The sequence below is a fragment of the Abramis brama genome (assembly GCF_963993115.1).
Source record: "Abramis brama genome assembly, chromosome: 14".
Lineage (NCBI taxonomy): Eukaryota > Metazoa > Chordata > Actinopteri > Cypriniformes > Leuciscidae > Abramis > Abramis brama.
Genome location: NC_139976.1, coordinates 2,982,090 through 2,997,994, shown reverse-complemented (window position 1 = coordinate 2,997,994; position 15,905 = coordinate 2,982,090). Strand labels below are relative to the sequence as shown.

At 35.1% G+C, this 15,905-nt stretch overlaps 1 protein-coding gene across 1 annotated transcript in view; it reads right to left on the bottom strand.

The window, feature by feature from the left end:
- The window catches only part of LOC311095876 (alpha-tectorin-like), a 43,684-nt gene that overhangs the window by 14,397 nt on the left and 13,382 nt on the right, over positions 1-15,905 (bottom strand). The window contains exons 3-8 of the mRNA XM_084134720.1: positions 6,933-7,352; positions 5,982-6,374; positions 5,829-5,900; positions 5,180-5,572; positions 4,652-5,053; positions 4,465-4,545 (exon numbers count right to left, since the gene is read on the bottom strand). Of these exons, the coding sequence (XP_083990846.1) occupies positions 4,465-4,545; positions 4,652-5,053; positions 5,180-5,572; positions 5,829-5,900; positions 5,982-6,374; positions 6,933-7,352 (1,761 nt within the window). The remainder of the gene's footprint in view (positions 1-4,464; positions 4,546-4,651; positions 5,054-5,179; positions 5,573-5,828; positions 5,901-5,981; positions 6,375-6,932; positions 7,353-15,905) is intronic.

Sequence of the window (15,905 nt, the reverse complement as noted above, 5' to 3'; positions counted from 1 at the left end):
ATGTTTTTTTGTTTTTTTTATCGATTGACAGCACTTATATAGTGCTATATAATTTATTATATATACATATATATTTCAGCCATAAGTGCTGTTAATCAATTAAAAAAAATAACTAGATTAATCACACATTTTTTTCTGTTATTAATCACGATTAAAAAACACTTATGTTTTTATAAATTTTTTACATATTTTATAATGTAATAATTCCACAGTTAATCTCCAAATTAATGTAGACAACATAAAGACAGTATATTTTAAATACTTGTTTAAAGGCCAGTATCAATGATACTAATACAGCTACTATCTGGATGGAAATTATTTTTTACTACAATTCTAAACATTATAGCCATTCAACATTACAGTGTAATTGAAAGCTACCAATTTTGTTTTACATTTATTAGGCTTAAAAAAATAACAACTTTTAATTTAAGTGAACTTAAAACAATCCTCACATAAACCAATAATAAATGTCTTATTTACCTCTGCCCTTCCTACCTGTCTAACAGATAGGACATTTGCAGAAATTGAATAAAGTTATCAAACAGTCTGCAATGCATAAATTATAAATTAAATATAGACTAATCTTTATTAAAGCGACAAAAGTTATTTAGTCAAGAGCAGTGAGCAATGATCTTTGTTATTTGATTAACTTTAAAGGGTTAGTTCACCCAAAAATTAAAATTCTGTCAGTAATCACTCTCCCTCATGTTGTTCAACTATTCAACTCTTCATTTTCTTCTGTGTGGGCCTGAGTGAGTTCACATAGTGTAACAGTGCAGCGCTTCTGGGTTGTATGTCTCAGAATGTAGGCTCGACGCTGGTCATGTGTGTGATGCGTGTGATGCTGGCCAATAGTGAGCCTCCGTTGTACAACCCAGAAGCGCTGCACTGTTCCACAATGTGAACTCACTCAGAGGAAAATGAATTGTTGAATAAAGTTGTTATTTTTGTTTGTTTTTTGTATTGTATAAGTGAAGTATTCTCGTCACTTGATAAACTTAAGGTTGAGCCACTGTAGTCACTTGGACTATTTTAAACATTGTCTTTACTAACTTTCTGCAGAGGTGGACAAAGTACACAACTTCCTTACTTGAGTGAAAGTACAGATACTACTGGTCAAATATTACTCCGTTACAAGTAAAAGTTGTAAAGACTGATTTTTACTTAAGTAAAAGTACAGAAGTACTTTTTTTTAAAAGTACTTAAGTATCAAAAGTAAAAAGTAAATGTCAATGCATTGTTTTATTATTGTTGCATTGTTGTGTATAATACTTACAGTACCTTATGCCTCTTAATCTACGCCTGCCTACCCTCATATCAATATCACATTTATTTCTAGAACACAGTTCCAGTAGTAGGATTGAATGTGAGATTGAATAAGTCACTCAATAACGTCCACAATGGTTTTGGACACCCAAATGGCTGTTCCCTCAAAGAGTTTTTTTGGCTTTTAGTATGAATGTGTTAGCTTTACTGTTATCTATAAGCTAGTGTGCTCCAAAACAATGACAAAATTTGAATTTAGAAGACCAACTCCAACGTTGAAAATGAAAATCAGGTTGATGTCAGAATCCAACATCAGATTGACGTTAATCTCCAATGTTGGACAGACGTTCCAACCAAAATCCAACATCGGATGCTGACGTCAACCTGACTTTCATTTCCAACCAAATATGCAACCCCTGACTAATGTTACTACTTTCTACTCAAGGACCTTGACACAAATGTAGTGGAGTAAAAAGTACGATATTTGTCTTTCAAATGTAGTGAAGTTAAAGCAAAAAGTTTCCAGAGAAAATAATACTCAAGTAAAGTACAGATACTCAAAAAGTATACTTAAGTACAGTACTCAAGTAAATGTACTTTGTTACTGTCCACCTCTGACTTTCTGGGCCGGCAAGTTTCAATTACAGAGAAGCTTATGGAGGAGTGAGCCAGCTCTCAGATGTAATCAAAAATATCTTAATGTGTGTTCTGAAGATGAACAAAAGTTTTACGGGGTTGGAACAACATGAGGGAGAGTATTTACTGACAGAATTTTCATTATTGGGTGAACTAACCCTTTAATGACAGATAGAATTAGTGGCTGCTATCACAAGATCTGCCGCTACTGACCGAGACGCGTCGGATCTCACACGCGTCTCATTCTCTCAACTCTTTACGTTCATTTCGACTTTTTTTTTTTAACTCATTTAAGACTGCTCTTATGAGGATACTCGACAAAACTGACCTTTTGGCACAATTGTGTGTGTTATTGCTCGTTCAAGCGCGAAAGAGAACTCGATACTGGCTCGTGTCTTTCTGTGCTCACAGGACATTGCGCGTCCTCTTTTGTCTTGTCGCGCTTTCGCGCTTGAATGGTTTAAAAGCATTTGCATAAAGAAGAGTGTGATCATATAATGTAACGTTTGCCAAAGAATAACAGAAAAAAATGGATGCTGTGTTAATTGTGTTAAACATTTTAACGCGTTAAACTGGAAAAAATGTGTCGCATACTTTAACTAATATGTGTGTGTGTGTGTGTGTGTGTGTGTGCGAAGGGTCAATTCGCTCCGTGAACGGTGACCGTTGACGTTCCAACTTGAGTGTGTGGGCCAGTACTTCCGGTGAAAACTTCCGGTGATCTGAGTCTGACAGCGAGAGCGAGAGACAACAGCGACCAAGTTCCATTACCACAGAGATATTTTTTCACAATGAGTGTTTTTAGGATTCAAGAGAGGCGACTTGACTTTCAGAGGGTGACAGCCTCAGCACTTCATTGTTGTGTGCCGTTATGTACCGTTACGTCACGTTACAACAGAGAAGTCAGCTTTCATGCATTCCCCGTTGACGCTGCGGACGGTACGGGCTGAGTGGATACAGAAGATCCGGAGGGATCACTTCAACCCGACCAAATTTTTAAATGCATATAATTTTCAGTGCATTTCACCTGTGCGTTTCTATGCTTTCTATTACTGCATTTATTTTGTGCAAGTGTGATGAGTATAGATCGGTTTCATAAATCATTATTTGTCTGGTGTTTATTAGCAGTATACAGTATTGTACTACGTGTAAAATATACACAAACTAACCTAATATTAAATTGTTTACAGGTACCTACAGTAAAAAATGTAAATGTAAAATATGTGATGATAATATTGATTGAGCAATTGATGTAAGTAAAAATATATGCGCAGAATTGAGAAAATAGTATTTATGGAGATACATTGTAGCCTATCACAGGTCAAACATGTGAATGTTCATGGTGCATTTTATGCAAACAACTCTAATAATAGTTGTAACTCTATATTTACAGTAGGCATAATTGTCATTGCGTATGTGTATGCAGCATAAGTCAAATACAATCTTCTGTTCGTGAACAGTTGTATTTCATTCATTAATCTGACTATGCATGCATCCGTGCATTTAATTGCCATTGGCTCGTGTGATAGTAATATGGATTTTAGTAGTATTTTAAGTGATAATTGATAAATAAACCTTTAACATTTCTTGGTTCGCTTGATTTTTCAGAACATTTTAACCAAATGCTTTCAAAAAGTGGTGGGGACAAAATCAGCCATTTCAAAAAGTGGTGGGGACATGTCGCCAGCAGCGTCCCCAGTGTAAATGACACCTATGATCTGAACCAGGTGTTATTCATCGTGTCAGGCTGTCTGTTGCGATGTGTTCATCGCGCGAGTTCATATCGCGATGACGATGAAAATTCGATGTATTGTTCAGCCCTAGTTCTTTTCCATAACAAAATCTCTGAGCTCCTGACACCTTTGTACTTCTGGAGACTCCAGGTAGGTTGCCATTCTGGAAAATGGTTTGGAATTGGTTTGGAAATGGTAAAATGTGCTTGGAGAAAAAAATTATCAGCATGTCAACTTGCATAATAATTATGAACGCACTATGTATGTATGTATATATATATATATATATATATATATATATATATATATATATATATATATATATATATATTTGATAGCCTTTTATACATTGATATAGTTTTTTAGTATATTGTTGTTCTTTGCATCAATATCATTTACTATGTTTTTTGGTTATTTTAGACATAAAACTGCATACAGTTTTATGTCTAAAATAACCAAAAAACATAGTAAATGATATATACTGTATGTATCTGTCTGTACATGCAGTAATTTCCTTCTTTCTAATGGTGGGGTATGCAAACAGGGGATTTTGGTGGTTTTCACTATTAACAAAGTTTCAGTACTTCACTTTATCTAAAAATGCATTCTGTTTACATTAAATTATATAGAGTTTGAATTGCATAATCATTTGTGAGCTGTATTGCTTTTTACTAATATGATTATTGTAAATATTTTCTGCAGAAATTAATTTTGCTATGAATTTACTTAATGTGATTGATTAACAGGAATATTTCAAGAGATCATGTTTAATAAAAATACATGTCCAAAAATATGCTCAAGAGAGTTTATGAAGGAAGCAAGACTTTACCAGTGGTTGTGATTGGTGGAGTTATGGATTCTGTGGATGGGATCGTCTCTGTTGTTGATGAGATGGACTGTTGTGAGGCATCTGGTATTAGGAACATTTTAAATTAACAACAATCATTTCATTTCAATTCAATTCAAACAGAATTCAGAAAAGTAAATGGCTGAAGATCATACGAGTAAGTGCTCACCAACACAGTAAGCTCCACAAAACATTGGCTTGATAAACTCATAAACATAGTAATTTCCTGGACAGGCTTTGACTCTTATAGGGTGGGATTTGTAAGTACAGCAGCCACTCTCTGAGGAGAGACAGACCTGACGGGTGACCACTCCATCTTCCAGCTGTGGGTGAGGGCCGTTGAGCGACAGTGGGTAATAAGTGCCACACATGTACTGATTTACACATGATTCTGGCATCTGAGTATTTTCACCATTGTAGAACATCCTGTACCAGCCATTCCACTCCACATTATAATCACACATACTATAGTAGTTATAGTTATTATAGTAAGAGTTGTCTGTGGCTCTCCAAGGCTCATCCAGACTGGTATAGTTGTAGCAGGGGTCGACAATTGGCGTGGATAAATGTACTTTTAAGGAAAAAATAGAAAGAGAGCATTATATATTGAAGATTAAATATATTCAAATGAATAATATAAATATATATCAATACAATTCATGACAAGCATGTCAGATATAAAGATGAATGAATGTACCTGCACAATATACAGGAGCTGGGATTGAAAGAGTTGGTCTGGTAAATTTGTAGACATAATAATTTCCAGGACAAGCTTTGACTTGGATCGGGTCGGATCTGTAGCGACTGCACTGATCATAACGAGTACCGTAAACTTCACGAGTAACAACTCCATCTTCTAGCCGAGGATGAGAGTCACCAAGCCACAGAGAACTATAACCTCCACATGACATGTAATAAAAACACCACTCAGGCATCTGAGCACTCAAGCCATTAATGAAGAGTTGATACCAGCCATCCCATTCTACACGAGTGTCATCATGATCAGATATGTATCCATAACTAGACCAGTAATTGAGTGTGCTTCTCCAGTAGTTGTCGAGTATGTTGTAGTTATTACACGGGTCATAATCTGTTAGTGAGAGATGATGAGACCAAAACAAACTAGTTATATTTCAATGAGGAACTTCACAAGTGCAAATCTGAACCAGTGAAACACTGTAATAATCATGAGATTCATAAACCTTTTTAAACACAATGACTGTATAAGAGTGAAAATGTATATGCATAAACATTTCCATTTAAATTGAAATGCAAAGCTTTAATTGAAAAAAAAAAAAAAAAATGTAATAACACTTACATATTCATTCATATTATTTACAACTTACTCAAGGTGATGCTGGATCCAGTGAATATATCTGGACTTATAGTGGAAACTGGCAGTGAAATAGAGTTGACATCTAAAAAGAATGAAATTCATGTCATTCAGAAATCATTTTAAAAGTTTTGAAATACTTAAATAAATGAGAAAACCACAGTACCTGTGCAGTATCCTGAACACCACCAGAATTGTGGATTCACAAGTTCATAGACATAGTAATTGCCAGGACACGCTTTCACTCTGATGGGTCTTGACTTATAATCACAGCAGCTTCCCCAATAACCATCACCACAGACCTCCCTGGTCACCACTCCATCCTCTATCTGAGGGTGAGGATCATTGAGCCACAGATTGATGTCTGTGTTACAGCTGTATGAACTAACACAGGTCTCTGACATCCGGATGTCCATTCCATAGTAGAGAAGCCGGTACCAGCCATTCCAGGAGAAAAGTTCATCACAAACGTAATCTCCACTTTCATTGTTGGCTCTCCAGGGACGATCCAGAGACTCATAGTTGTAGCAGGGATCACTGCTGATGCTTTGGAAAGCAACTGTCATGGAGTTTGCAAAAGTATTATTAAATATATTGCCTATACTGTATATACAAGAGTATTATATCCTAAAACCTATTATGACAGTTAATTACATAATTTTGAACAATTATATTCTAACCAGCTGTACTTTCAAGCTCAAAATGGGGCAAGTCTACTGTAGCTGACAGCAGCATGTAGAGGCAGAGCAACATTGGCAAACATTTGCTAAAAAGCTATGCAAATAAGACTTTTCTGACAAAGACTTGACTGCAATAAGGGACTGTTGAGTAATATTATGATGTGTTCATAAACAGTATACATATTAATTATCAAGCAAATGGCCTAAAGTGTAATTTGAGGAATTGTGTAACAAAGATATCTAGGTGCTATTGATCTGTAACATAAGTAGGTTATACAGAATAGATAATGGACTGCACACCACTGATTATAACTAGTTAAAACATGCTTATTTTTATAAAACAAAAGATGAATGTTAAATCAACTAACAGATAGAGCTCATTATAATGAATTAAATAATCATAACAAATATCCCAAAGAAAAAAGTTAATATTGTACCTGCACAGTACATAGGCCGAGGGGATGATATGTTGGGTTTGACCAATTCATAGACGTAATAATCTCCTGGACAGGCTTTGACTCGGATGGATGTGGAACTGTAGGCGCCACACTCACGGGAATACCCCCACCACCACCATGCACGAGTTCCCACGACTTCACGGGTCTCCACTCCATCCTCAAGTGTTGGATGAGAACCGTTGAGATACAGTCCAGTTTCACCACCACATCCAGCATCACTCACACACCACTCAGACATCTGGGCACTTTCTCCATTCAGATACAGCCGATACCAGCCACTCCATTCAACAAGAGTGTCATCATGTCCAGTGTACTGATATGGGCTTTGCCGTATGTCTCTCCAGGATTCATCAAGAGTGTTATAATCATAGCAAGGATCAGAGATGGAAGTTGTAGGTTCTGAGAGAATAAACAAAAAAGACTCATTCACTGAGGTGTCAAAAACAAGAGTACAGGTAAACATCTAACATCTGTGTCTGTCTGAAAGAGAAGATATTGGGGTGGTAAAACTGGTATGCATTAGATAAACTGATTAAACCTTCAACAAGTGTATCCTTTATACCCTTCTCTCACAAATTTAATGTCATATCGTTTAACATGTCTTCTCTAATGGATTTATTTGATACTAAACTATTAAGTGCTGACATAGTCTGAACATATAATTACTCTATCTGGTCTAACATCTTCTGTCCACTGTAATGCAACCATTATTGCGACTGATTTTACTGTTTTGCTAAATTATTTGATAATCTTTTGAATATGCTTATTTCAAATTCTGGAATATATATTCCTACCAGTCACCCCAGATTCTGTAAGGATCCATCTGTAAATATGAAAAATATTTGTCTTGTACGTATTTCTCTATATATAATTTACTATTGTTTTCATGTATTTCTTTATTCTTATTTAGATTTACCCATACTGGTCCCACTTTATATTAAGTAGCCCTAATACCTGTGAACTTACATGGTAACTACATGTGTGTAACTACCGTGTAAGTACACATTGGTACATAGTATCTACAGCTGTAATATTTGTTTAACTACACATATGTAACAACCAACAGAATGGTATGTGTAAGTAACAACAATTTTTTTCACTTCAGTAAGTACACATGTGTAACATGAATTATGTAACTACAATTGTGTAGATACAATTGTATGTATTTACAACAATATGTATTTACACAAGTTATTCCACTTCCACAAGCGGTCTTAAATTCTGCAGATACCAGTTTGGAATACACTGTAACTTTATGGAAACCATGATGATTCTATGTGTATACCATGTATTTATGACTGGCAGGACTAATGTTGAATTACAACTAAAGTTTCCCCTTGTGATACCAGTGTACTTACATGGTAACTCTGCAGAAACTGTCTACTCAATATAAAGTGTAAAATGGTCACAACTTACTGTGTAATATGCAAAACCTAATCATCTGTGTAACACTATAATAACAGTGTACTTACACATGGTAACTCTGCAGGAACTGTCCACTTAATATAAAGTGTGATTGTTAAGGTAATTGCTGTGTACCATCAGTGTCATTACATGATAATGTCATAGGAACTTCTCACTAAAAAGCAGAGATGGGGGACTCGAGTCATATGACTTGACTCGAGTCAGACTTAAGTCGCAAATTTTAGGACTTGAGACTTGCTTGACAAATATTAATAAAAGACTTGACATGACTTTGAATTGATATTCATGACTTGAGACTAGGCTTGGGTATCGAGTATCGAGTATCGACTGGAACCGGGACTAGCTTTGCGATTTTCCCGGAATCGTTCAAAAGTTTAAATTTCGATTCCTAGTTTCGATTCCGCCGACCGGAAGAAGCAGCCGCTGTCTAAGTAACCAATTTGATAATTTCTAGCCCTAGTCTGAAATGAAGTAACTACCTAATCGATTTCAAACTGCCAAATGTTAACTCGCTGAACACTGACAGCTGTAGCCTACTTCCCCCACATTAGTTAAACATTTGTAAACTGTAACACGGCATGGTAAATGCGTGTATTACTAGGATTGGATTGTTATGCTAAACTGCGAACCGATACATTTTATGAGACGCTGTGTGAGTTGCCTTATTAACTCGCACAGCGTCTCATGTATTCAGAGCAAACAACCCTGACGAATGAAAAACGTACTTATATGATGTTTTCTTATTGTTCGGTATCTTGCGAGTTGCAACCATATTCTCTCGTCCTCTGCTCGTCCGTTTGAAAACTGCGCGCGATGCCGGCTTACGTAAAAAAAAAAAATCATGAAAACACATACACATGCAGAGCTGCCAACTCTCACGCATTCACCGTGAGACACACGCGACACTTTAAACAAGCTCTCACGCCACACATTCATTTTCCCATGCACAAAATCGCGAAGCGCAGAGGACACGGAGACCGACAGACTAACCGATCATCTCTAGCTAATAGTAAAAAAAAAAAACACGAACACTGTTGAAAGATACAGTACAACTTACCGAAATGTATATTCCTCATACATAATATCGATCAATCAGTGTTTTTTATCAGCGTGAAGAGGTCAATAACATAGCTGGAGAACAATTATGTCATATTTACCTCAGGAAAGTCATTTAATGAACATAATATAGGCTATAGCACGCAGTTGGCAAGAAAAGAGCTAGAGAGTATTTTGCTAAATATGTGTAGGCTACTATATTACATTTTTTATATTTTTACTTATATCATTAAATAAAGTTGTTATTATAATAAAAAAAACGCATCATATTTCAATTGAGTTATTTTTAACCTTAAATAATACTGCCAGCTGCATAGGGCTCTCTGTATGTTTACAGCATTAGAGTTTTTTCTTGAGAAAAATTAAGGCCTATCTTGAGTAAATAATATTTATCCAAATGAGTCAATATTAAATCAAATCACAATAATTGAATTGAATTGAAATAATTTAAAAAAAAGAGTAGCTTACTAGAAATTGTACCATGTAAACATTGTAACATGTCACTAAACCTAATAAAATTCAGTTTAGTTACTAAAATGTTAGTGACAATCACAATAAACTTATTGTGATGCAAATTTTTTTATATTTCAATTGATGGAGAAGGTCAGACTATTTCCTTCAGAAAGACCGTTGGTTAGCTAGCTCATTTAAAATGTCCTAAAAAAAAATTGTTTAAAATAGATTTGATATTTATATTGTAGTTGAAAACAGCCCTGTGAGAAATTCATAGTAAAGTTCATAAAAAGTAAAAAGTTCATAGAATTAAAATTGATCTAAACTTTTTGGACCCTGCCTCTTAAAAGAATCGGAATCGAGAATCGTTAGGAACCGGAATCGAAACAAGGAATCGGAATCGGAATCGGAATCGTTCAAATTCAAACGATACCCAACCCTACTTGAGACTTGACTCGGACTTGAGGTAAATGACTCGAAATAACTTGTCTTTTTTAAAATAAATATCTGTATTTGAACGCACCGCAACAATCACGTGACAAAAGCCGTAATAATGCAGTGTCGTAGTGATGACGCTGAAGCGCGGGATCGTTCGCCAGCTATGAAACGGTATGTAATGCGCAAGTTTATGATCGAATCAGAGAGAAAAAAAAATGCACAAGCATGGTTTCTCGAGAGAGAAATCGCAGCTCATAAGCAAACTTAAGACACTGCTGAGACATTAAAGTCACATCGATGTCATGTGTCTTTACGGGATTTTTACGGGTTGTGTGTGAACGCACTCTCTTATTCCGGAAAATCACTGGCAGGGTGAATGAACCTAAATCAAACTAACCCGAGTCAAATCTCGGGTCACTTTATCCGTGAATTTTCCGGAATCTCTGTGTGAAAGGGGCTTTGGTCACACACCCTGACGAAGGCTCATTAGCCGCAACTCATAGGTGTGCAAGTAGCTAGGCCTACTTGTCACCAGATTTTAAAATATTAAAGCCATGATGAAATAAAGGCTTTCTATATATTTTTAATAATATTCGAGTGCCTTGGATTAATGATTTTTTTATGATCTGAATAATCCCTTACATACAAAAGCACAGCGAAAACCAAAACATTTCTTGAAAATTAAAATCGGGTTAAAATATGTTAAAATATGCCATATTCCAGTTTTTCTTACCCGCATACATCCCTTTGTACTGTCTAGTTATATGCTACCAATATAGTCTGCTATCCCAGGGTTGACTTGAATGTTAAAAGAAATATAAAAAAAAATTTAACTGTAATTTAATAATAATTAATAACACATTGGTACAGAGTCTACCGTTCTCTGGGATCTGTTTTCATGATAATCGAATGTAAAGAGTTTTATCTCTAAAAACTGATTAGCTTATAACGCTAGTATATAGGGCATAGAGTAAGTAAAAATAAATCGCTAGTTAATACCACTAACAAGCACCCTCATTATGCTACCGTGTTAGTGTGGGGCTATTTTGAGCCTTGTTAGTGGTATTAACTAGCGATTTATTTTTACTTACTCTATGCCCCATATACTAGCGTTATAAGCTAATCAGTTTTTAGAGATAAAACTCTTTACATTCGATTATCATGAAAACAAATCCCAGAGAACGGTCGACTCGGTTCCCATGTATTATTACACCCCAGGTTCATTTTGCGCCGGAGTTGTCCTTTAATAGCATAATAGCATGTGTACAGTGTCTAATAATTGGATAGTTTTTGGGGATGCACATAAAAGATTGTAAAAAGACACCTACACACAAAGAAAAAAAAAACATACAGACTTTCGAACCGAACCATGCATACACAAATAAACAAAACAAAAATTCAAACTTGCAAGCACAACCATGCACACATGCAAACAAACAAAACACTCTTCACTCATACACACGCACACACGTTCACTCACAAATATTAATGAATCAATCACACTCAATCAAATCACCTCTCTCTCTCTCTCTCTCTCTCTCTCTCTCACACACACACACACACACACACACACACACACACACACACAGAGAGAGAAAGTCAAACACAACCATGGACATGCAAACAATACACCTTTCACTCATACACATGCACACACATCATTCACAAATATTAATAAATCACTCACTCACACAGATTAATAATGTACAATAGTCAATCCACCTGATTGACAGGTGTAAGTTTTGGGTCAATTCAATTATTACTGTTATTTTCTTGTTATTCTTTTGTTAAAAAGGAAAGATCTAACTTGTTAAGGATGTGTTCATGTTCCATAAAGGGGATGCCAGTTTGAAGGATGCCATTTGGTGGCATAGGAACCATTATACTTGAATTGTGAATTGTTTAATATCTTTTAATGGTCTACTGCAATGTTTGAGGCATATTTATTTTTCATGCTTTAATGTTGGCCTAATTTCAGTTACATATACATTTTAGGCTATGTAGTTTGAAATTGTATTTCTTTTTTAGATTTTTAACCACTCAGCTGTATGTGGAAATGCATATTTAAAAAAATGTTGCAAATAAAACCATAGTCCACAACTTATGTAGTTTTAACTTATTTTAATATATAAATTCTGTGAAATCATCAAACGTTTGTACGACTTGCCAGTGACTTGTGACCCAAGCTACGACTTGACTTGACTTGCTTGACATAAAGCAGTGACTTGACTTGACTTGACTTGACTTGACTTGCTTTTCACAAAATTGACTTGGACTTGCTTGAGACTTGAAGGTTAAGACTTGAGACTTGCTTGTGACTTGCACATGTGTGACTTACTCCCACCTCTGCTAAAAAGTAATTTAACAATCAACCCATTTTAGGAACCATTTGAGTATTTAGAGAGAAGAAATCGGGGGGTATAATCCAGGCAGGTGGGTTGAAAAAGGGCCTGCCCAAATAATACCCCCTAAATCTAACGCTACATGATCATTTTCAGAACACCTAGGCACAGGAACAGTGTTTTCCCACCGGCCATTTCCGTTTTGAACAGTTAAATGCCTCCCAAGGCATATGCCTGTAAGTGCAATACTCTGTTTAGAGCAATATCTTTCTAAACTCAGTTGACATTTATATGATTTATAATACTGTTATTATTTATAATACATATAATATATATAACATGTAATAATATAAATACATTATTTATAATGTTCATTATGACTAAAACTAATTGTGTCTTTATAATTTTATATTTTATTCTAATCTAATCATTGTAGTACTGTGTTTCTTGTTGTATTTGTATATGTGCACTGGAAGCTTCAGTACCAAGAAAATCGCCTTGTGTGTGCAAGCACACTTGGCAATAAAGCTAATTCTGATTCATGCAATATTTTTTATTATTATTTTAGTTCATAAATTTATTGGAATATTATACACATTTCGGTTTAAGTGGCATTACCCATGGGTTCTACTTTGGAACATAAAGTTATATTACTTTGATATGTGCTAATATTAATTTCCACTAACATTGCAAGAAAGACAGTCTACTTCATGTACAGTTTTAACAGATGTGAGATCTAAGAAAATATGTTGTACATTTTAACATCATTACAAGAGTAGGCCTATGTGTACACGTTTTATTATAACAAAAGAAGGTTCGTATTGATAAACTGAATTTATTTTGTAAGGCATAACACTTTATTGCAAAAATCAGCTAATACACAGGCCTACTGGGTTTGCATCTAAGCAGAAAAGAAAAAAGAAGAAGAAGAAAAAAAATGGAAAAAGACGCCATCGACGCGTTATCAAAAGAGATTTGCAACGGACATACCAGTCTCGTTTACGATTATAGGGTTGAAAAGTAATTAAATACGTTTCTGAGCTAGCACTGCCATCTACAGGAAAATGCATAGATTTACGTCAAATTGAACGTTTGGAGTTGGAATCAGTGAAGCATTTGACCGGACTTTTTGTGTTTCAACTGCCATCTACTGGAAACACAGCGGTACTGTCCGCGTGCACGCGACAGGGGGTGGGGGGTCGGAATTAGGCACAACACCTGTTATCAGATTTGCACAATCCATATGCACAACGCTTCGGCATGTTTCCCTCGTTCGAAAGCTTGCCAGACCTCCCGCGCCTAGTTACGGTTGCTAAGCCACTGTGGCCACATTGGCTAATAATATAATACACATTCATTCATGAATATGAGTGCTATTTTTTAATGTTTAATCTTCAGTGATGCTGAACTTGCTCAGCCAGCTACCCATCGAGTTGTGTGTGTCATCATCTTACCCAAACATTGGAGTGTCCGTGCTCAACTAAGGCAGAGGCTGTATCTATGCCTGTGAACCGAACAATGGTGTAATGATTCAGTTTGTCTCTCAAGACAAGACTATGCTCACCCGACTGGCCAATAGGAATGTGACCCTGCCCATAACACAATTTTCACAGCAAAAGCAAAATCCTGACAGAGCAAAGAAAACCTTTTGAGACAAACATTTTTTTTTTCTTTTTAGAGAAAATGTTTTCACACTGATAGCAAAAAATATATATTTGAGAGGTTTTTTTTCAAAGTATTTTGAGAGAGATTTTTTTCTAGAAATAATTAAAAAAAATTCAAATTTATATTTTTTTTATGTTCTATGAGAAAATACTTTCTCTCAAAACTTTTTTTAGTCTCAAATATTATTTTTTTGCCATTGGTATGAAAACTTTTTCTCTCAAACATTCTTTTTTCTCTAATGAAATGCTTTTTTGCTATCAGTGTGATAACTTTTTCTCTCAACTTTTTTTTCTCTCTCAGATCATTTATTCTCTCGCATGTAATAAAGACACAATTCTAGCTCCATAGGGTTCCCTGAAAGTAGGGAACGAGTATTGCGTAGCTTTATGCAGTGGGAAAACTCCTTTTCTCGAGAATACTGAAGCCATTCATTTAAAACGCAGAGCAGCTGCACAGCCAGCACAATACAGAGCTGTCTAGCGTGCTGATTAGCTGGGCTGCGGTAACTGCCCTTACGAAAAAGAAGTTTATTCAAGTGTGCTATTAGTATACTTCTTTTCAACTAAAAAATAAGAAAGTATACTTTCAGTCTACTTTTTATGTACTTCTCAGAAATATACTTTATGTACTTCTCAGAAATATACTTCAAATTCCACTTAAGTATACTTGACCTATACTGACAGAAAAGTCTAAGTATATTTGGCCTATACTTGTTGATTGAGATATACTTAAAGGTATAATTAAGTATACTAAGTATTCTTGGCTTGTACTTGTGTTTACTATTTTGATTGAGTAGCTTATTAAATACTTTTTTTTTTTAAAAAACATAATATTACACACTGTCTTATAAACTAACATGTTCAAGTTTATATAGTAACAAGCTTTCGGGTGGAATAGTTTATAGAGTAAATAAAATAAGCATGGAACTGAACCCGATCTTGTACACAACGATAATAATTCCCTTACGAAAAATAAGTTTATTCAAGTGTTCTATTAGTATACTTCTTTTCAACTAAAAAGAAGAAAGCATTCTTTCAGTCTACACTTTATATACTTCTCAAAAATATACTTTATGTACTTCTCAGAAATATACATAATTACACTTAAGTGTACTTGACTTACTGAGAAAAAAGTTTTCTTTTGATCGAGCTATACTTAAAAGTTTAATTATTCAAAGTATACTTGGCTTGTAGTTGTGTTAACTCTTTTGATTGAGTAGCCTATTAAATATACTTTTTTACATAGTTTTTCATATACAGTCTTATGAAACTTACATTGTTTGAAAATATTGATTAAAATATTGATATAAAACAGATATGTTTCTAATTCTGTGTATCTGAATTTTGGGGTAGGCTAGTCCACTGGTAGTGCACAAATGAATTTACTTTAATTCTACTTTACTCTTTCCCCATCATTGACTGAATTTTCCAGCTATCCATGTTTTCACTGTTATACGGAAGGGGGCGCTATGACACATCTTCTAGTGCAGAATCTCTGGATCAAAACACAGGAGAAGAAGAAGCTGAAACAAGTGATAGAAGATTGCTCACTCAAATGTAAAATAATGTGATTA